This window comes from Cyanistes caeruleus, chromosome 6 (genome assembly GCF_971803275.1).
Source record: "Cyanistes caeruleus chromosome 6, bCyaCae1.hap1.1, whole genome shotgun sequence".
NCBI classification, from domain to species: domain Eukaryota; kingdom Metazoa; phylum Chordata; class Aves; order Passeriformes; family Paridae; genus Cyanistes; species Cyanistes caeruleus.
Window position 1 is genome coordinate 1,520,347 of NC_141706.1, and position 22,832 is coordinate 1,543,178.

The 22,832-nt window shown below is 39.2% G+C and overlaps 1 protein-coding gene across 7 annotated transcripts in view; it reads left to right on the forward strand.

The window, feature by feature from the left end:
• FAR1 (fatty acyl-CoA reductase 1) overlaps positions 1-22,057 on the forward strand; it is a 33,886-nt gene extending 11,829 nt beyond the window's left edge. For all 7 annotated transcript variants that reach the window (XM_086893789.1, XM_086893788.1, XM_086893790.1 and 4 more), the window contains 10 exons: positions 2,642-2,817; positions 4,146-4,325; positions 6,020-6,197; positions 6,735-6,779; positions 6,885-7,003; positions 7,463-7,530; positions 9,048-9,219; positions 15,662-15,791; positions 17,042-17,169; positions 19,125-22,057. In XM_086893789.1, coding sequence (XP_086749915.1) covers positions 2,642-2,817; positions 4,146-4,325; positions 6,020-6,197; positions 6,735-6,779; positions 6,885-7,003; positions 7,463-7,530; positions 9,048-9,219; positions 15,662-15,791; positions 17,042-17,169; positions 19,125-19,287 — 1,359 coding nt within the window. In that variant the 3' untranslated portion in view covers positions 19,288-22,057. The remainder of the gene's footprint in view (positions 1-2,641; positions 2,818-4,145; positions 4,326-6,019; positions 6,198-6,734; positions 6,780-6,884; positions 7,004-7,462; positions 7,531-9,047; positions 9,220-15,661; positions 15,792-17,041; positions 17,170-19,124) is intronic.
• The last annotated feature ends 775 nt before the right edge of the window (positions 22,058-22,832 follow it).

Here is a 22,832-nt window from a genome sequence, read left to right on the forward strand (position 1 = left end):
CACAGGTGTCAGCAGTTTAATTTTTTCATTGAGATGCAGTGTAGTCTGTACAAAATGTGTTTTTAGGAGGTGCTGAAGGGGAATCAATAAGGAACTATGAGTGCACATAGGGGTAAGTTGTTTAAAGTAAGGCAGTGGATTTCTATGACTCTGACTAGCTGGGATTATAGCAGATATGAGGGTGGCTGTTCCCTAGTTAATTATTTTCTGTAACCAGTCAAAACTAGCTCATTTTTTCAAAAGCTTCTTCCTGCAGTCTTGTGCAGTGTCATAAAACACAACAGAATGAGTTACAGTGGAGTTCTATCTTAAAATTCAGTTGCAAGTTCTCTCTGTATAAAACCCTCAGTTATCACTACCCTGAAACAAGGAAAATATCTGCACACTAAGCTCTGAGATGAAAAAGGAAAAACCTCTCAATCCACTTTTTGTATACACTATTAGTCAAGGAAAAGTAGGGAGTTTGGGCAGAGAGAGACGCAGCACTGATGTGGACTGACTTCAACTTTGGTAAGCTGTAAGGCTCAGTGTGGCTTTTAGGAAACCTGTTGTAAAAGGCTTTTAAATTTGAGTCAAAGGCTGCTTATAGTCTGTACCAGCTCCCACTGAGATAAAAATCTGATGTGATTTGAGGCTTGGTGAGCACTTACTGCTGGAGCAGGTTCACAGCAGAAGCCCTGATAAGCAGAGTTACTGCTTGAGGCAGGAACATGCAGGGATGGAGTTGCTCATCTCTGCAGAGATGTAGAATAGGGCCAGATGTTTGTTCTGTCTTCATCAAATGATGAAAGTCCATCATTTAAATGGCTTTAGTGTCATCAAGATACTTCTAAAAGTCTATGAAAATTTTAATAAGATCTGTTGTCTTAAGCTGTCCAGTTGCAAGGACACTGCCAGTAATTCTTCACAATTTAGATGGACTCGTTGGAGAGTTTGAAATCCAGATGGGTGAATAGGTAATAAATAAATAAATGTGAAATAAACTGAGCTACAAGTAACAAAACAGTGTTGAGGTTTCTACTTTCTTTGGACTCCACACATCTAATTCCTCTGCTGATTTGCCATATGTATTGCATGCAGTCCAGGTATTTGTCCTCCTCAGTACAGGTGTCAGTGCTAGTGAGAGGTGTGTGGTGCATGATAGGGATGTGAAAAGGGTATAGCAGGTGTGATGGACATAGGAAAAATAAAAACTGGTTCTTTAAGAGCTCATCCATGGTACTGCTTTTCTGTTCTAATGCAATATCACACATTAATATGGTTAACAGGCAGTTGCTTCAGCTCCCTGGAGGAAGGTGGCATCATTCCAACCAAAAGCATATCAGGTTTATTTTTTAAAATGACACAAAGTTTCTGCCCTTAGGTGAGAACTGTTTGCTGTACCCAGAAGAGTTGCAGAGGCTTTAAATGCTGTCTTGGCAGCTTTGTCCTATAAAGTGAAACTTCATGTTAGCCAAGTCCAGCTGAGGCCTGGAAAAGTGGAGGTGTCCTGTGTTCTCACTGTGGAATTAGCATTGCTACTTCAGGTGGCCACAGTGAGCTGCATTAGCTCATGCTTGGGCTGAAAAAAATACATCTCTCTCAAAAAAAAAATGCTGCTGCTCACACAGCCCTGGGGCTTCTTGCTCTTGCCAGTGTGAGAGAAGCAACAGAAATAAAGAAATTAGGAGAAAGACCAGTCTCTGTGGTAGAAATATAAACATTCATTGCCTGAAATGGTGTGAAACTGCACGTTTAGGTGACTTAATTTATAGTTTAAAATTAACATCATTCTTTAAGGAAATGTATTTTGCCTGTTTGTATTTGGTGTAACTGCATGCTTGGGGGGAAAAGGAAAGTACTGCTGTGATTTTAATACAATTGGCTGGTGTTGAAGCAGTTGTGAGGTATTGGCCCCTGGACAGGAAGGAAGGGTCTGCTCTTCTGCAGCTTTCAAGGGTCTTTTATTCCCACAGAACTGTGTGGCTCAGGAAAACTTGCATGCTAATGAGTGTAAATAAGATGAGGCTAGAATTTTGATCTGTGTTTTAAGCCACCTGGTTAGAACCCAGTCATTTATGAGAAGATTTCTTGATGAAATATAATTTTGGTGAGATTTTTTTCAGGGGGCATTGTTGAACACCAATTGGATAAAACTAAATCAGATGTTCTAATGTGTTACGCCTTTTTTCTTTAAACCAGCCAGAGAAACAACTTCTTGATTTTTTTTTTTTTTTTTTATTTTAATTAGTAATCTGGAAGTTCTCCAAGACTGACATAATTTGAGGATAGTATTTCTTAAATCACTGGAAATGTGTAAATCTTAATGTAAGATTTCTAAACCTAAAATCCAGCATGACTTTTATAAGAATTTGAATAGCTGTTATCAAGCTTGGGAAGTGGGTAGACTGTTCCCACAACTTATGTTGGAAAAAATATAGTTTATATATAAAAAAATATAGTTTATATTATCTATTAAAAATGAAGTTTACTTCATGAGAAGTCTGTAAACTGTTCTTATGATATTGCTAGTGCACTGTTCTAGCTTCCTGATGATCTTGAGAAGTTAGGAGGTGTAGACAAAGGATGTGGGTATTTTCTTCACTGAAGTGAAATGTTTCTCTTACCTCCACCGAGTTCATAGTCCTGTTATTTTTGACAGCTCTTTGACAGGTTGAGAGAAGAACAACCAGACTTCAAAGAAAAAATAATAGTAGTTGTGAGTGAACTTACACAGCCTGAACTGGATCTTAGTAAACCAATCAAGGAAGAACTTATAGAATGCATTAATATTATATTTCACTGTGCTGCTACAGTCAGATTCAATGAGACACTAAGGTGAGTCTAAAAATCAGTTTAAAAATTCTGGTCTGGCAAACCAATGGTGCTGAAAAGCAGGGGCTGAATCAGGTGTCTGCCCAACATTGCAAATATGGGTAGAAAGGCTACAAATGAGCTGTAGCTACATGTACTGTGCTCCTAGTAATGTTAGTTTTTCTCCTGGTGTATAAAAGGCAGCACAAGCTATTCCTTTGGCCTGCCTTGTTAGAATGGGAATGTGTATTTTCAGAGGATAGATTTTTGTGAGAAAAGTTGTGTGTGGGGAGGTTTTGGTGCTTGCTCTCTTACCTGATAAGAAAAAAAGGAGATGAAGTACAGCTCAGCCTTTCTTCTCGCCTTTTAAAAGTCCTTTATTAATAATGGAGGTTTGCATTGGAAGAACTGTGGGGATGTAGATGCACAGGGAGAGAGATGAAAACAAGAAGTGGAAAAAGTCGTGCACACAGCTGGGATTATGAGCTCCCTTTGACTTGTTGAAAGAGGTAGCAAACTAATTAGTTAGCATTGATGTTAATTGCTTTGGGATAATGCTCCCCTTTCCTGTCCCCCACTAATAATGTGAGATAAAGCAGTCTGGAACTTAGTGATTGTTTGGGGATACGGATTTTGTTGTTGCTGCTAATGTAACACTTATTGCAAAGGCTTTGATGAAGTGTTGCTTTGGTGTACTCTTGAAACTGGGTAGTAAAACATTTCCAAGGAACCTGGTGCCCACAGCAAGTCTGTAGGCTGGAGAGAAGATCTAAACTATAAAATAACCATAGGGCTTGGTCAGCCAGCTGGTATCTGCTGGGAGCTGTGGAGATACCCTGCTGTGGTGTCCTGAAACACAGGAATGAGCAGTGCTGAAGCTGGAGTGCAGGTGTGGTTCTCCCCCCTTCCTTCCCTCCCTTATGGAGCCTTTTGCCATCCTACAAGAAGATGCCAGGCTCCACCTTAGTGGCCCACAAAGCCTTCCAGGTTGTTGGCCTAACTCAGCTTGAATTTGGAAGTTCAGAGGTGCATCTTCTGGAAGCTTGGTGTTGTGTTGGATTATTGCCTTCGTGTTTTACGGAAAACGTACGATTGGGATTTAGGTTGGGGAGATCAAAGGGTGCTGGTAAGAAAAGGGTACAAGAAGAATTGTCCTGCACATTGTTCTAGATTAGGAGTGTGGTATATTATTCTAAGCAGAAAATTAGGGCAGCCTCCATGCTGCTTTTTTGGGATAGGGTGGAGAATTCAGGAACACTTTATATACCCAGCACTGAGGCATTTAGGAATGAATTTCTTTTTGCTTATTTTTGTCTTGCTTTCCACTAATGATGTTTCTGTTTAATCAATAGAGATGCTGTGCAGTTAAATGTGGTTGCCACACAACAGCTCCTCTCCTTGGCACGGAGAATGAAGAATCTGGAGGTGTTCATGCACGTTTCCACCGCCTATGCATATTGCAATCGGAAACAGATTGAGGAAGTCGTGTACCCACCTCCTGTGGATCCCAAGAAACTGATAGATTCCCTTGAGTATGTGCTATGTTTTATGAATTTACTTGGGTAACCTGTCTCCTTTTTCTTCCTGCTGTTGAAGTACCCAAAACCAGCTAGGAGCTGTAAAGATAGAGTTGTCTTATGCTGTCCCATAGGTCTGACAGCGTGGCTGACACTCCCCTTTGCTGAAAGTGAGATGGGTTAAAGTTTGTGGTTCCTTCAAGCTGAGCTGGGTGTGGAGGGGTACTGAAGGAGAGGGGTGCTCATGTCAGCTCATGATGCCTCCTCTGTGCTGAGAGTGCAGCTGTATGATTGCCTGAGTCAGGAGATTCTGATAACTGATAATTATGAAGGAAAGGATAAAACTAAGTTACCTTCAACAGCTGCCTCTACTACATCCACCTAAATTCCATTGCAAGATGAGACTGAGATGCTCAGATAATATTACTTATTGGAGAAGTGGTTCTGTTAAGTATCCTGAGAGCCCAGCCATTAAAAATCTGTTTTCTGTAGCTTTAAGTCTTGGGTATTACAGGTAGGAAAAACAACTAATTTGGTATTTTATTTTCTGTGTATATATTAACTGTCCTGAGGTTTTAGTAGCTGTCTAACTGTGAAACAGGTGGTGATGTGGGGTAAGTGTAATGTAACTCTACATCAGTCTCTTCTGTCTTACCTGTTGTACAAAATATCACCTCTTGGAAAAGAAGTACAAAACTGAAAAAAACTAATTAAGAAGTAAAATACCTACTTTAACTTGTTATTTTAGGTGGAAGAGTGCTCACATTAAAACCAAATGAGCTGCCACACAGAATGCACATTGAGCGAGCCTTTTTTTATCATGTTGAAACACATTTGAAAATGAGAGATTGCAAAACAGTCATATTTTTGACTATCTGACCTGTGAAGAGACAAATGTAACTTAAACTGTTTGGTGTGGGCTGGCACAGCTGTGTGTACTTTAGAACTCCTGAGGGGAGGCTTTTGTAAAGTTATAAAATTGTGATCTCCAGCCTTCACTACCCCTTTTCTCACCTTGTTCATATCACGAAAGGAGTCCCATGTGTGTCCATTTGGTAACGTGAGAGTGGTGAAAACCAGTAAATTCCATTTCTGTGACTAAGAGACCAAGGCAGATGAAATTCAAGTCCTGTTTTGCAGTGAAGGACACCAAAGTAGCAATAGTTGCAGAGGCACATCTTTCTTACTTGTGTGCTGTGACTGAAAATTATTACATTTTTAATACTAATTAGGAAGGAAGACGAAATTGCAAGATTTAACTAATTTAAAGGGAGAAACACTGTGACCAGCTTGCTTCAGGGGTGGTGTGTGATTGCTCAGAGGTGGGGGGAATGCTGGTAATGCAGTGGTATCACTTTGTAGATCATAATGCAGTGAGCCTGTGATCCAAAGACTGATTTGCTGTGTGTGCACTCCATCTTTGAGAATTGATTGGCACAATTTGGGTTATTTTAAATGTACTGCTTGCTCTATAGTTGGTGTGTTATAAATGAATTACCAGGGCAAGAAAAAAAAGCCAATGCTTCTTTTGATGGACACTGAATGTGCAATCCTCTGGTTTCCTGAGAAACTCGTTTTTATTTAGGTGTGAGTTTCTTTTTCTTTAAATGAGAAAAAAATAGTCACGGTAACTTCAGCATTTCCCACCCCACCTCCCCAGCGAAGCAGCACGCAGTAATTTCCACTTGTTTCTTGTTTTGTTTCTTCAGGTGGATGGATGATGACCTAGTGAATGATATTACTCCTAAACTGTTAGGCAAAAGACCCAATACGTACACGTACACGAAAGCCTTGGCTGAATCCGTGGTGCAGCAGGAAGGTGCAGAGCTGAACATTGCCATCGTAAGGCCGTCCATCATCGGTGCCAGCTGGAAGGAGCCTTTTCCTGTAAGTCCCTGACTTGTCACCTGGCCATCTTGCAGTACACACTGGGAACCTCTTCATCCAGTAATCTTCACAGAGGGAAATCTCTTGGACTGTGCAGTCGTGTCTGGGTTGATTCTGGATGACTGATAACAGTATATAGTGCCTAAATACCCTCATCAGAGCTGAGCAAGAACGTGTTTTGGTTGAAAAATTAAAAACACCTGAGTTGCTGATCTATTGTAAACTGGAATCCTTTGAACTTAAACATGTTCTTATGGACAATTGCAGTTCATTCACTAAGAAATAAATAAGCAGCTCTCTCTGAAGGACTGTGGTGTCCTACACATAGAGCTCTTGTCTGAGTCATAGGAACTTGTTACATCACCAGAGTTTGCTGTGGAAGAGCTTTATTTAGCGACATGGAATTAGAAATCTTTCTCCTCTTTGGTCTCCTTTTCCTCCACCCCTTACAGATGTAGAAACTACTCAGATTTTCACTTGAAGCTGCTGACTTGAGTATAGTCTAACCAAATCCTTTCCCTCTCCCCTTCCTAATAGGGCTGGATTGATAACTTCAATGGACCTAGTGGTATCTTCATTGCTGTAAGTAACGAATATACTTAATTTTCCCCCCTCCTTTTGGAAGGCAGAAAAGCTTCATATGTTTTACTGCTGGGTCTTCTGTCTCTCTTTGTTTTGTTCTTCAAGGCAGGAAAAGGAATTCTTCGAACAATGAGAGCTTCCAACGATGCATTAGCAGATCTCGTCCCAATAGATGTTGTTGTCAATACTACACTGGCTGCAGCCTGGTATTCTGCAATCAACAGGTATAAATGGTGGCAAAAGAGAGTACTGAATATTTGGAAATGATAGTGTGTATTTAGTAAACCAGTCTTGTATTGAAATCCTCATCAGTGTCCTGCTGTTCCCCCAGGACAAAGGAATCAGGTTCTGACAGTGTTTGTCTCTCAAAGCGTAACTTGCTTGTGCCAGAGGAGGACAACACACACTGATATTATGAAGCTATGTCTGAAAATTCCTTCCTGGGTCTTGTTTGTAATCAATACAACCTGCAGATGCTTTCTCTGAAATAAAAGAAATAGGATAATTAGAGAAGGAGAAAAATACTGAAATATGTTAAAGCAAAGATTGGACCATGAAACTGATGCTTTTTGCTTTATATAAATGATGCTGTTGAGGGAAAGGATGACTTTGGGCATCTCTTCTGTTTGTTTTTAAAAGGTTGTTTTTCCTCTAACTTGCTCTTTTATCTTCTTTTGCCCCAGACCAAGAAAAGTCATGGTGTATAACTGTACAACAGGTGGCACCAATCCTTTCCACTGGAGCGAAGTTGGTATGCCATGTTTCTTTTTTCTCATTAGCCTTAATAAAAAAAAATAAATCAAACAGGTTATAATCAGTAAACCGTAATGCATTTTTAGTTTTGAAACTGGTTTTAGCCATACCTCTCAATTTTGCAGTAATTGTGCTTTCTCATTAGCTTCCACTGTTTATTCTCTCCCCCTGCTCCCCCTGCAGCATTACCTCCATTTAGTTTGGTTCTTACTGGGTTTTTTTTTTTTGTTACTCTTACTCCATTATGATTGAACTATGGGAGAAGTGATTTTTGTGTTTGCTGCTGCCATGACCTGATCCACAGAGTGCAGGCAGTGTGTGGAGAGAAGTGTCTCTCAGGGGAGCAGTAGTGATGCTGGCTCTAGTGCCAACATCAGTAAAAACATATGAAAAAACATATGAACAAACTTAACACAATTAAATGTTTTTTACATCTGCATAATTGAGAGGTCTGGTAACAGTTTTGCCCTTGTGTAGCTCTTTGTGTTTAGTTGATTGTTGGTTGAGGTGGCTTTTTTAATGCTCAGATTATTGCATGACACTTCAACAGCTCATGTACAGGGAAAAGTAGCCTTTAAGGAAATATCACTACCTGTTTACAACTCTAAGATATCCTGACTAGGATGTAACCCCCAGGCCAACAGCTTTGTAATGCTTTATGTTACAAAGAACAATATAAGCTGTTTGGCATAATAAAACCATTTATTTTCAGGTTTTTTTAGAAATTGACTCCTGAAGCTCAGATTATTTTTTTTTCTTTCTGTTAACCTCAGTATTTAAATCTATTTTACTTGCTTTTTCCCAGTTTACATGGATATGAATATTATTGCTTCAACTAAACTTGGAAAATTGCTGACTTCACTTGTTTGAGTCAAGGTATTTAAGTGCTGTCTATAGCAGTAGCATAAAGTGATAAGAGAAGATTAAAAGGAGAGATGAATTTCCACATAATGTTTAAAGACCCTGATCCTGCAGTACCTGTTACATACTGAATTTACAGGTGTTATCAAGAAATTCTCATGGAGTCCCACCCTAACTGCTTTTTTCTTAATGCCTAAATTTGGATAAATTGCTTGAAAATGTCATTTAGAATCGCTTCAGATGACTGCAGAGTCCTCAATCTGTTTTAAAATTCTTCACACAAGTGATCAGAATAACCCTCTTCATGAAATGTAGATGACTATTTAAATAGCTTTACATGCTTTATAAAGCAAAATTGCTGTCAGTGTTTGAAACCATCAGCTTCTAAGGTAGGGAACAAGAACAGAAAGAGAGAAGCTACAATAAAATAGGAATCTGAAGATGATGGCATAAACCACCTCTTCATTATAGTAAGAACCAGTTCAACAGTATTTCCAGTTGAAAGCTTAGAAGTGTTTTAGTTGTGCATTGTGGCAGAGTTGGAGTGGTTATTTAACAAAGCCACTGCTGTTGATGTACCCTGGAATGTACTTTGAAAAGAATTACATTTTCCATGGTGCCTATCGAAGCTGTTGTGCAACTTCTCTTTCTCAGAATACCATGTAATTTCCACTTTCAAGAGGAATCCTCTCGAACAGGCCTTCAGACGGCCCAATGTAAATCTAACTTCCAATCACCTTTTATATCATTACTGGATTGCTGTAAGCCATAAGGCCCCAGCATTCCTGTATGATACCTACCTCAGGATTACTGGAAGAAGCCCAAGGTAATTGTAACTGGCTCTGCCTTGTTTGTTCCTCTGACTTTCAAACCAAGCTGTGCTTCCACTGTGATGTATGTTGATTTTAATTTTTTTTTTTGGTGTTTTTTCTTTCCCTGAATGTTTTGTGACTAAAACTCAACCTTTTTTCCCTGAGAACAGGTGCTGGAATTCAAAGTGACTTTGAACTTTCTAACAAAAATGAGAATGTTTTTTGTTGGATTGTTTGAGGGTTTGAGTAGTCGAGGTAAAGAGAATTAGAAGATACAGAAGAAGTGATGTTTGTTCTTGGATAATAAATACTAAAAATATGTTGACCCTTATTTTTTTCCTACAGAATACTACATGGTTAACAATTACAAGCGGAATCCATTAGACAATATAACAGCAGTACCTAATTTTAAGTTCTCCTCCAACCCCTTCTTTCATCAGTGTCGGTGGGCACAGAGCTTTATAGTGGTTTTTTCCTATGATGTTTTGCTCATATTGGCAGGTCAGAAACCACGGTAAGAGGGACAGGGCTACAGATATCTTCCCATAGGGTGGTGGAGACTTGTGAAGAAGACATGGCCTGGGCACTATCCAGGTTTACTAACTAAGCAATAAGAATCTAGTGGCTGCATTTTGAAGAGTTTAATGACTGGCCTAACGATGCTGTCCATGGGATGTCTTGGATCAGAATCCTAGTCAGTCATTAAACTCTAAGAAGTGGCTTGTTAAGATTGTTGTTGCTTTTATAAACTGGAACCGGAATGGGGGAGTGAGCTTTTAATTGCAGATTATTCCTGGAGATGATACAGTTTGACCCGGTACATTGGTTTGTATCATCTCAGCATTCCGTTCAGTTTATAATATTTATGTTAGTATTTGGCTAACTAAAGTGGTGGAAGTAATAACAAGATCTTATAGAAGGAATGTAAGGTACCCCTTCAGTTTGTTTCAGATTTGCCAAGTCATATTACATTGCTTATATTACATTTTCACAAGCATTTGCCTTCAGGCTATAAAACCTCCACTGTGGTGACAGAGTATTAACAAGTGAGTATTCATTTGTTGTCCTGTAGATTAGGGCTGCCTTACAAGGAGGGTAGAAGCTCTGTAACACAGCACTGGATGAGTAGAAAGGAGCTGTGTAAATGGTTTGTAGGGGAAAATCTCTCAGTGGCAGTCGCCTGTGCCTGTATAATAATATTCCCACATGATAAAGCTTTAAGATTTTCAACTCTGAAGAAGGTATTGTACATAAAAAATCCTAGCTTTTAGATTCTCTTGCATTTTTTTGAGTCATTTTTAATAAAAATGGATAGAAATTCCCTGACAGATAGAAAAGTTCATCTCTCACTAAAACAGTTATGCTATAAATGCCAACGTCCTGTGTTCTGCATGGCTGGGAAGGAGTGCTGCCAGAATCTTGTCAGGCTTTGAAAGGCAGCTGGTCTGCTGAGGATTTGACCAGTGGGAGTAAAATGAGGCTGTGAATAATCATGCTGTTTAGAATATTTAGAATATAGCTTAGTTTTATATTCTAACATCGAGTGTTGAATCTTGTTTTTGCTTTTCTTCGTTGATATCTAAAGATGGAATTTAGGACTTTGATCACTGCTGTACAGTTGGTGACATTAAGACTTTGCAGAATAGAAAATAAATTTTTACTGATATGAATAGTCCTACTTAGCTTGCTTATAGCAGTGATTGGGTGAGTTTCCTGTGATGCACAAGACTGCAGTTAGGAGAAAAGATGGCAGATTGAGCTAAACCCTGAGCTACTGTTCAGTCACAGCTTTTAAGTTGGCTGCACAGCCCACTTTCAGGAATGCAGCTTTCATTAGACACCACTCTTCTCTAAAAGCATTTAAAAATGGGAACCTGCAATAGAAGCAGTAAAAGCAAATTAATACCTCGGTGCAAGGAAGATGTGCAGTGTTAAATCCTAATGGAACAGGCTTGTGTTGTTTAATAATACAAGAATTTTGAGGCAGATCTTTACTCTTGCACTTTTTTCTAGTGCTTTAAAGCTGCTTCAGCTGGTGGGCTGGAGGGTTGTACTGCTGTGGTCATTCTGTCAGCTGATGGAGTGGTATTAATTACCAGGTAGCATGTACTCAGAAGCTCCTAAAGACTTGGAAATACCACTGGATATTCTTCAACTCAAAATAATGCTGTTCTGAGTGAAGAAGGGCTGGCTTAATTGAAAGTGTGACCTTTCCCACTGTGATTTAGCAGAGCAGCAGTATAGTAAAAATGTAATAAAATCAGCACAAGAAAATACAAATACTCTGCTAACCTGCCTTTATGTGGGTGGTTGCCCTCTCTGTGCTGAGGACACTGAAATCTCTGTTCAATGCAAGAAAAATAAGGCAGGAAATCACTGTTCTTGTCACACCATCAGGATATTGTACTGCAGTTGAATGAAAACTTGTATCAAGTAGAAGAAAAGGAAGAAACAAGAAATAGATCAGGTCTACGATCCTTCAGAACTAAAGGATTATGTTAATAATAATAAAAATTAAAACCAAAAATCATCCTAGTTTCAAAGCACTTATCTGTTATGATCTTTCTGCAATGGGAAGTCATTTTTTTGCACCTCACTTGTGGAAGCAATGTTTTTGATGAAATGGAAATGTTTTTGCTGTTTTTGCATCTAGTTGAAGGTTCTTGAATTTAATGATTCTCTGATAATATTAAAAGGTAAGGAAAGGGAAGGAAGAAATAACCTATATCATATTTCTTCCAAAATTGTATAGAAAGAACGTGTACAAAAAGGACTGGCATAATGAAGAATTAATATTTTATACTAAGTAATGCTCTGGCATTGTGCAATTATGTAAATAGTGGTGATAAACCTTAGCATTAAAATTTAAAGGTAGTGTTGTTGGTAGCTTGCCATGTATACTTAGTTGCATAGCAAAGCTTATTAGTTGTCTAATTATTTTTAATGTAAGGCATAGTTTGCTCCTGTAACTTTGCTTAGTGCTTAGCACGACAGAGCTGTGTGTCACTTAAAAGCAGTTTGGTATATTTGAAATGCTAAAGCCTTTGAAAATGCACACCAAGCAGATCTCCCCAGTTGCTCTGAGAAAACAGCATGTGACATGAAATATTTAAAGAGGTTTCTGCAGCAATTCTTCTGTTACTGCTTCTTGGAAAGCTAAAGGAAAGGTTTGGCTGATGTATGGAGGGAGGTGTGAAATGATGTCCTGTACATCTCTCATTTCAATTTAAAGCTTCTTAAAACTGGAAGCACCTTTCATGTAGTTACTGTCTTACAAAGTAGAAATGAGTTAGGAGCATAATCATGTTAAATAGATCAATGCATTTTTATCTCTTCACAGTGCTTAAATTGTGTGCTTAAAGCAACCACAGAGCTGCTGCAAAGATAAGAATTCAGTAGTGGGTCTTACAGGTCAATATTTACAGCCAGGTGAAATCTGAACAAAGACAAATCTAAAAGCTTGTTCTATGTTTTTTAGAGGAGTCTTTAAAAAAACCCAAGTAATTATCTGTGGTGTTTCTGCAGACTGGCAGCCTGTAGATCCACTGAGGGATCAGTATTTGGCATCAGGACTGTTTTTAACCTGGAGACAATAGGTTATGTGTAACCTCAATTCTGCAAATTGCAGTTATAGCCTTAAGCCAGGTCACTTTAAATTGCCTGGTAGAGAAACAAGCCCACTTAACTTATGGCTAATTAAATGAACTTGCTTAAACTTGAATTCCTGTGATGGGCTCTTTGAACTGTTGTCATGTGCTTGTTCTGATGGCAGTAAGGACTGCAGAAGCAGGAGGCAAAATTCTACCTTGGATGTGGGTGAAAGTCACCCAGACTGGCTGCCTGCCACTAATGCTCAGCTCTGTGAGCAGGGCTGGCTTTTTCTGTCTTCAGCTGATGAAGAAGGTGTGATGCAATGCTTGATCTTGTACTGACTGCTTATATTTGCTGTTGATATTTGTGATTCGTGGCTTTGGAATAACAACCCTTCAGAACTTCACGTTGTGTGACTTGGTGCTGGGTTTTGAGTCGTGCCTGTTGCCATTCCCAGCAGGAATATGGTGCCATTGCAATTAAAGTTTAATGTGCCAGAGCTACACAAGTGTCCACTAGAGACATCTCTCAATGTCACCAGGCTGCTTTTTCCTCCTCCCAAAGAGAAATGGAGCTTCCTGTTGATTCAGTGCAAACCAGCAAAGAGTCACAGAGAAACTTGTTCTGCTCCTGCCAGCTCTGTCATTGATGGAGCATTGATGGAGATAGTGTGGGGAACTAGATTCTTTGGGCTGGTGGAGAAAGAACCTAACCCTACAAAGAAAAACAATTTTTTCCTTGATGAGTTGAATCAGCTGGTTCTGTGGTCAGTCGCTAAATCCAATTTGGGTTGGAGGGAGGGAAATAAACCTTTTAAGCTTTTCTTTTTTTTTATTTTTTATTATTATTAATCAGCTTAGCTAAGCTCTAAAATCATATCCATGAGCAGAGACAAAAAGAATCCCAGCAGAGTCTTTGCATTAGTTTAAATTCAGTTTGGTTTTTGTTTTTTTTATTAGAAAAGAATGAAAGCCAATGTCAGTGTCCAGAAACAAGTTAAAAATAATTACTTATCTAAGCAGATCTTCATTTGCTCAGTTAGTATTTTGCAGAGGCACAAGGTTTTTAAACTGTAGCAGTCAAAGCACTCTAAAATGCAGCTGCTTGTCCAGCTTAGCATAAGGACACAGACTGAGAAGGTTCAAAAGGGCAAGTCAGGTTAAATAATCTTCAGACTGTCAGTGGACAGAGCTCTGCAAAAAGGCTTAAATGCTGTTTGGCACTAATTTTATCCAGGCTTTTTAGCTCTGAGGTCTTTTTGGCTTATCTGCCCAGTGAGATCTTTGCTTTCCACATTTTGAGGTACTTTCCTAATTTTTTGACATAACTAGCATCCCTTTTTTTTTTGGTTCAGTTTAGTCTTGGTTGCACAGGATATGTTTTGGATGCAGAGTCTATATTCCCAATTATTTCTGCATCACAGAAGCTTCATTTCAACTCAGCCCCCACTGGTGCCACCTTGCCCAGATGGTGAAACTCTAAGCAGGTGTCTGAAAGCTCCTAGAGATGCTCAGTAATAAAATCAGCTGCTGGTCTAACATTTGAAGTCAGTTCTGAATTAGTAGATACGTTCCTCTGAGGTTTAAAACAGTATTTACGCTTCTTGTGCTTTAGAGGTTACATTTCTCAGTGGTCTCTGTGGTTTGTCTTGCTCTGTTCTGTGAGAAGAAAAAGAGGAAATTTTAATGTTTTAGATACTGAGCTGCCAGCTGCTAGTGACAGTAAGAGACACTGATGCAATGCAAAATACTTCTTTAGAAGAGTTTCTGGGACAATGTGAAAAAGAAGTTTGTTTTTATTGCTTCTATGATCTTTGTTGGTGAAATTTACCTTCAGAAAACCATTTCCTGTTAGTACTGGGTTCTGCTTTCTTTGCCTTCCCCTTCCATTGTGCTTGAAATGATCAGTGTCCTGCTATAAGGATCAAATTGGAAACAGTTTTCCATTTCTGTGAGATGGAAACACCTCGAGCACCCAAAGCAGAAATTTAATAGCATTAGGCCATGTGGTTATTTGGTTAATACTAAAACTGAGACACTTGAAACAATGTTCTTGTCATAAATGTGGAAACTTTGCATCTGAGAGGCTGGATGACTCATACTTTTTTTTCTTTGGGCCACTTTTTATGGTATGATCAAAGAGAAACTTGTCCAAATTGATCCTTATAACATAATTTCTCTGTATTCCAAGTGATGATTTTATAGTTTCTTCCTCTGCATAATAATAAGGGATGATGGAAGGTATTTCTGCATATTTTGAAGTAGCGTAGAACACGATCTGCTGTGATCTGTCTGTGCCCTTAAATATTTTCCTGCCAGTGGTTTGAAGCCTTGATGTCTCAGTAACCATAATGCAAACCTCTGTTCTGTTGGAGATGTGGTCTTGCACAGTGTGCAGGAAGGTCAGGGCAACTTCCTCCCTTGTTTGAGGGGGAGGTGTTGCACAGACATTCTGCCCTCTGCAATTGGAGACAGACTCTTGAGTACAGCTAAATATTCCAGGGTGCTGAAGGGAAAAGGGTTCCATCTCCCTGTCCCAAACTGAGTTACCAGCACAAGACAGCGTTTTGTTGCCTCTAATAAAAAAGAAGTGGTGGTAATTTACAATTGCACTGGGAAGTAGGATTAGGAAAAAAAGGGCTGTGATAAATTCTGCTTCTATCAGAGACTGGACAGCCAAAGTTCACTTCAATACTATGCAGAAATATCCTATAGATGTAATATAATATGCTTTAGAAGCAGAGCAAGGTGGGATTTTTTGGGATGGGGGCAGGGGGTTGGAGGGTAAAACCCCTTGTTTTCTATTTCACTTGTTTGAACTAATCTTCACTCCTGTAACCTGTCCATTCCGTGCCTCGGGCTGCAGGATGATGAAGACAATAACACGTCTCCATAAGTCCATGATGTTTTTAGAGTACTTTACAAGCAATTCTTGGACCTGGAGCACTGAGAACGTGACTATGCTGATGAACCAGCTCACCCCCGAGGACAAAAAGGCAAGAAGTGGCTGTGAGGCTGAGGGGGGCAGCAGCTCCAGATGGAATAAACTGACCTAACCCAGCAGGAACTCAGCACTGCAGCTTCCTGGAGATCCTTTCAGATGGGCCAGGGCTGTGGGAAAAGCTGCACCAGTGCCATGAGGAGATGAGCAAGGCCAGGGGGAAGTGAAAGAAGGATGATAGTTTGTTGAGGGAGAAGGAAAAGTTGTTTCTTCCCAGGTTTAACTCTGCTCCCAATTTTCCCTACCTCCTCCACCAGCACTGGCTCAGGTGCCCCAGTTGAATTTAAACTTCCCTTCTGCTATGACTTTGGTTAATATTCAGCAGAATAAAAATCACCAGCTGTAGCTCTAAAAAGCTCAGATTTAGAGTTTGAATGTTCTCATACAAAGGAGTACATTCATACTCTAAAACCCTTGGAACAGTTTTGTCACTCTGAAGATGCCTTTGCTACTGAAATGTTTTCCAGAATCAGTTCAGTAGTTACATTGCAGAAAAGCTGCCAAGTTTCTAAATAAGCTGTCTAAAAGTAGGAAATAAAACAGCTTTTGGTGATTTTTGGTGTGGATGGTATTTGCACCCCTTCCTGTCCTCTTGCTTCCTCCTAGCAACTTGAGTTCAGGAAAAATCTGAAAAACAAAATGCCAGACACCAGAGCTTCAGACTTTCAGTATTTTTAAATTGCTTCATTTTGTTGGGATTTGAACACTGGCACTGTAGAATCTTGAGATGAGGGAATCAATACATCATTAAAAAAAACTTATGTATCAAATTCATCATAGTGGTCTGCTCTCCTGCAGAAGGCACTCAGATGGTTTTATTTCAAATATTACTGTACAACTCCAAGCACAGCTACCAGACCAGAGCCCTGCACTTACCAAGCAGTGAACTTGGCACAGAGCAGTGTTTATTTCAGAGCATATTAGAATTATTTAGTTGCTTAAAAATAAATAACATACTAGAAGATAGTTATTTTTGGATCGGGATTCCTTACAGACAGATGAAATAGGAAAACTGGGAAGTGGAGAGAAGAGAGGAGGGAAAATAAGGCATGAAGTGATTGAAATTTGGAAGAGATGTTGTCAGAAGCTGGTGGTTGAATCAGAAATGGAGCCTAAATCTGGGCTGTTTGTAGGATTAAGGATGGGCAAATTGAATTTATCTGGGATGAAGACATTTATTTTCATATAAATTATATAGAGGTGAATTTTTAGGCAGCTCACAGTGAAAGCTTTTCTCTCATGCAGACATTTAATTTTGACGTTCGACAACTACACTGGGCAGAATATATGGAAAATTATTGCCTGGGAACCAAGAAATACGTGCTGAATGAAGAAATGTCAGGCCTCCCTGCAGCTAGGAAACACTTAAATAAGTGAGTATAATCTTAATTTTTTTTATTTTAGGTATACTTTTCTATTTTCTGTGCCCTGCATTTATCCAGGTTTGCTTTTCTATGTAATGATTTAATTGTTAGTAACAACTGTTCAGGCTTTCCACAATTCTTCTGTTCCAGTCCCTTGGTCTGGAGCATTTTCTGAAGCAAATTTGTAGCTCCTGAGTTGCTGCCAGAATTCATAGTTACAGTATCAGTTTGGGATCAGTGGTGTGGATGCTGTAATCCAGGTTTTTGATTTTCCCCAAGGATCTTTTGGAAGGTCGAAGGTAGATGGCTCCACAGGTGAGAATGGCTGCTTTGGGAGGTTTCATGGAGAAATAGCTGCTCTGGGATTGTGAGTTTTTGAGGAAACAGGCAGGGACTCTGCACTTCAGAGCAGGACATTTCAATGTTGGTGCTCTAGGATGAGCTCCTTTAGCCTTTTTCCTGTGGTTTAATTCCTGCCATTTGGATGGATTGGTACTGTCCAAAACTTTATTAGCACAGTTGCCCTTGTTTTGTTCTTGGCTGGTTCATCAAGCTGTAGACTTTGACTTGTCTCTTTGAAGAGTGAAATAAAAACCATCTTGTTGTGCAATGCTGCATCACGTGTGCAATCCTGACAGCACAAAGAGAAACTGTCCAGGTCATGACTTGTGTTGTCACTCTAAAGACAAGGATTTGCAGCTGTGGAGGGGTTTGGTGTATGTTAAAAGGACAAATACATTTTGGAAAGATAGCTTCTGTGATAATTGTGGACATAGCTAAATGAGTGTCCCTTCTGGGTTATTTTGTTTGGGTGTTTTTTTTAACATTCCTATTTAGATGCCATTAAAAAGTGCACAGAAATGATCACATACTTATTCTTTGTGCCAAAGGAGCATTGTGAAAATAACACAAGAAATAATCTTGTATTGGAGCAGCCTCTGGTTGTCCCCAGCTCTGAAGTTTGTAAGTGGATTGTTTAGCAAGAGGTTTAGATTCTGACTTACATTTACTCTGAGGTATTAATTTTGTCTCTCTTGTTACCATCTAGTTCTTAACTCTAATCTGAATTTGGAGTCCAGTGCCACAGCATTAACCAGATTTGGCAGCCCAGGGGACATTTTTCTCCAGGGCTGGGTAGATTTGTTCCTCAAGTGGAACAGTGTTGTTTTTGTAACACATTTAACCTGCTTTTCTCAGCAAATAAGATCTGTAAAGGAGCCCAGCCTTACCTGTAAACAAGATAAAGGCAGTATTTCCCTAAAATGAGCTGCCTTTAAAATATAAATTGTCATGACCTACTGAGCCAAAGAGATTGTTGTGTTTCGAAGAAATCTGAGCAAATTCTGGTTGCTGTTTTTCTTGAAGCTTCCATCTCTGTGTGTGAGAAGATTGCTAAAAAGCACAGTTGCTCTAAAAGGTCACTTAGTTTATCCTACACTTTAAATAGAGTTCCTTGAGGAGGAAGGAGTTTAAAATTGCAGTGAAGAGGCTGGGTTCCTTGGCTGGAAATGTCTGGAAAATCTGATGAGTTCTTATGATGGGGTGAGGTGGTTTGGTTTTGTTTCTTGTTATTGTCATCAGCGACAGTCACAGTTACTTCCACATATTTAAGAAGTTTTAAGTATGTGGTGGGGAGAAGGGGAAGTTAAGAGTGTTAAATATTTTTTTGCTGGTGAAAAAATTTGTTTTCTGTTCTATAGTTACCACTGTGATGTTGGCTTTAGGAGGTTTCCATTGAGCAGAAGTCCATGTGAGCAACAGACTCTGCTCCTTGGATTTTCATTCCGCATTTCAGCAGTGAGAAACCTCTGTTTGTTACTCACTTTTGTCATTACTCATAACATATCTTGAGATGAATAGAAAAACAAATTGCATTCTACAGCACAAGTTAATTTTTAGAGTGCCCTTTTTCCCTCAGAGTCTTTGTACCTGTGCCCTCAGGCATCACTTTTGTTTCTGCCCAGGTTGAGGAACATTCGCTACGGCTTCAACACGATCCTGGTGATCCTGATCTGGCGTATCTTCATCGCGAGGTCGCAGATGGCAAGGAACATCTGGTACTTTGTGGTCAGTCTGTGCTACAAGTTCCTCTCCTACTTCAGAGCCTCCAGCACCATGAGATACTGAGGAGGAGAATTTAGCATTAGGACATCTATGCATATGGTGGTCTAACTGCACAAACCCTGTCCCATGTAGTCATCTCACATTTCGTCAGGCATAATTTCATTTTGAATTGGAGTGAGAAATAACCTCTATGGTATCTGTAACGTTAGCTGTGTATCTTCTGGAAACAGAGCAAATAAAAAGGGCAAGTGCCACACTGAATTGGCTTAAAAAAGCATTTAGATAACTTTAACTCTTTGACCTGGGGAAGACATATTAGACCACTGACCAACATAACTGTGCAATTTGGAACTTGTTTGATTGGAATCTGCCTTAACATGATTTTTTTTTTTTTCTTTTAAGTTTTACTCCACATTGAGCAAGATAAATATTGGCATAGTAGATACTAGTTGCTGTAGACCTATTTATTTGAAATTCTTCTAAATTACAAAGGGTTTTGTGAGTCGCAAAAGTGTGCAAATGACTCTGGATCTCCTGAAATAAAATAATTGAGAACTTTTGTAATTTGTCTTTAGGTTTTGCCACTTCTTCCCTTCCCCTCAAAGTAGGGATGCAACAATGGTGCCTCCTTTGCTTTAAAAGGAAAAAAAGAAATTAAAAAAATGAACCAACCTTCCTTATTTACTGAAAGGCCTTTTGTATATCTGGGCTTCAGAATGCACTTTGTGATTCGGTTCTGTGCTTGAACCTGGCTGTGTCCAACTTGCATTTGTGTGCTGAACATGAACAATTTGCTACTCTGAGAGCAGAACTGATCCTTGCATTGAGCAGATAAAAGCAAGTGTTGCCCAGAGAAGGGTAAATAAAGTCATTGACTGTCTTCTTTTTAATGGCATTTTTTTTGATGTTGAGAACACAGAGCCAGCACTTCTTCTGACTTCAAAGGGTAAATGTAATGAAAAGGAATTTATTATGCTTGGTTGCTGTTCATATTGCTGGTAATGGTAGCTGGACAAGCTGTAGACATTCATTAAGAGATACACCTGTTTTCCAGTTGTAAGCAATGTTAGCAAATATTTCAAGAATTAATCATTTTTTTCAAAATCTCTGAGCATGGGCAACACCAATGCACAAGAACACTTTCTCATCCCTGCCCTGGTAAAACCTCATTTCACTGGGCAAGCAGAGTAAGATGCACCTTGCTCCAAAATCAATAGATAGTAACAGTTCTTCCATCTGTCTTTTAACTTAAATTATTAGGTTTAAACCTGAGGAAATCTGGGGAGGGTTTTTTTTTTTTTTTTTTTTGCATTTTACTTTGTTTCAGTAGGGAAGACATTTGTAAAAATGGCAAGTTGTAAGAAAAGGTCGAATCCTTGTTTCTTCAATCCAAGGCAATATGTGAAAGTCCCTTTAAATTTGAGAACACTTTGGTGTTCCTCTAAGTCATGCACTGACCAGCACCCTTGCCCAGTGTTTTGTTCATACAAATCAGTTTGTACTGATGAATTTGTTCTTGAATCTGCCTGCAAAGGCAAATAATGACTTAATTACACAAGAACTACATTATACTTGCCCTTGCTAGTTTTTTTGTCCTATTGAATTAAATTTGTAAAGAACTTATTTTGCTATTCTTCTAAAACCTCTTACTTTAAAGAGAACACCTTTCCTGCAGGTGTATATCTCATTTTGAAAAGATAATGGCTTCCTTGTTGAAGCTAAATATTCTGTAGTAAGTAGTAAAGCTGTAATTCCTTTTTAAAATTACTGGTGTATATATAAAGCTAGCAATGAAAAGCCTGAATGGTCTAGGACCACACCTCGTGTGAGAGACCTCTGAGTGTGGCTGAAATCAATTAAGGCTTCTGTGCTTGGAGATGTTACACTTTTACAGATACAGTAGGTGTATTTTTAGCTGCCTCCCCAAGTATCTCACTAGACCTTGAAAGTATGCTTAAGCATTCCTGAATTAGAGACTTTATTCCGAGGGCTCCTGTCCAGTGACACCCCTTGTCCCACCTTGGCACGTGGCTGAAGTTTGCAGAGATGAGTTCATCATACTCTGAAAGTTACTCTGAGAAACAATCCACGTAGGGATCTTGGTTGTTTCTAACTGTACACATAATAAATGAACATTCTAACGTGATACTGCTAACGGTGATCTCTTAATACTGAAATCAACTATGAAGCCAATGAACTGATTACTGCTGGCCCAAGACACTGCTTAGAAATTTAGTCTTGGATAAACAACAAAGAGAGGGATTACTTTAAGCCTAAGCTTATTTAACCTCTACACTAAACATTTGCCAATTTAGAAACCCATTTTTTTCCCCTCCTTGGAGACTGTTCTGTGCCCTGTTGGTATTTTACACCAATTCATCAGTCGTCCTGTTGAGCTGACAGTAGATTCAGTGTCACCTTTATTCTGCTGGTTTTGTCACTTCCCATGGTCAGTCTGTGAAATTCTACCTGGAGCTACTGGGTTTTTCCATAGGGAGCCCTGTCCTCCTGCAGTTCTTCACACCAGTGATTGCACATGAAGAAATAGACTGTGCAGAAATAGACTGGAACTAGATTTTGGTCTAGGAAGGCAGACTCAGTGTTTTGACTAGGAGGGCTATCAGCTGGAACAGACTGAAACAACATTATCACTGAACTGTTACTGGTATTTAAATTGGGGACCAGGAAAAAAATGACATTTTCCTGTAATATTTTTCTCTGCTGTAGAACAGATGTTTGGAAACAAATGCTAAATCTGTGAGCTTTTCTAAGACATAAACAGAAATATTGGGTGCCTTTGTTTGTAAACCAAAAATAAACAAATCCCTTGAAAGTGGTGTTAGAGTGTTCATTGTATCTTCTTATGTTGTTCTGTCTTATTTGTGGAAAACACCTGGATAATGTAAATGTACTTGCACACGTTCTTTCCCCTTGTGAGAAACTGAAAATTAAATTACTGACTAATGTGAATTTTAAAAAAAGCAAAACATAAACCCCAGAAAACCCACCAAACCTCCAGAACCTAAACCTTCATGAGCTGATACCAGAGCACAGGGTGAGGTGTCCCTGGTCACGGGGACTTTTTTATGTGTCAGCCTCTTGTCCCCTCGCTGGCATTGCTTGTTCATTTCTACTATTAGTTTCAAATTTATGTAAATACTATGAACCCATCTGCATTTGCACCACTGGTTTAAAAAAGGTACTGTGGTTCTGCAGAAGATTTAGGATTAACATCTCAAGCAACTCCAGTTATTTATGGCATCTACATTTCGTGGTGAAGGAGGGAAAGGTAGCATTAATTTAACAAAATCCTGTGGGTTTTTGGTTTTTAACCTTCATTTCTTGGAATATTCAGTTTTCAGTTTCCTCCTTTTTTTGTCAAGAATTCAATCCTAAAGATGTGAAAGCTTTGAGGTTTGGGGTCTGCCAGCTTTAAGCTCAACCTTTCCTTTAAGACTAACAAACCAAACCGAGATGGTTTTTGTTGATCCCAAATTCAGACTTGGGAACAAAGAGCAGGAAGGTTTAAAGATGCTGTCCCCTCTGCCTTGTGCTGTTGAACACTTTGCCCTTTCTCCACAGCACAGAGTTAAATCCTGTGTTGTTGA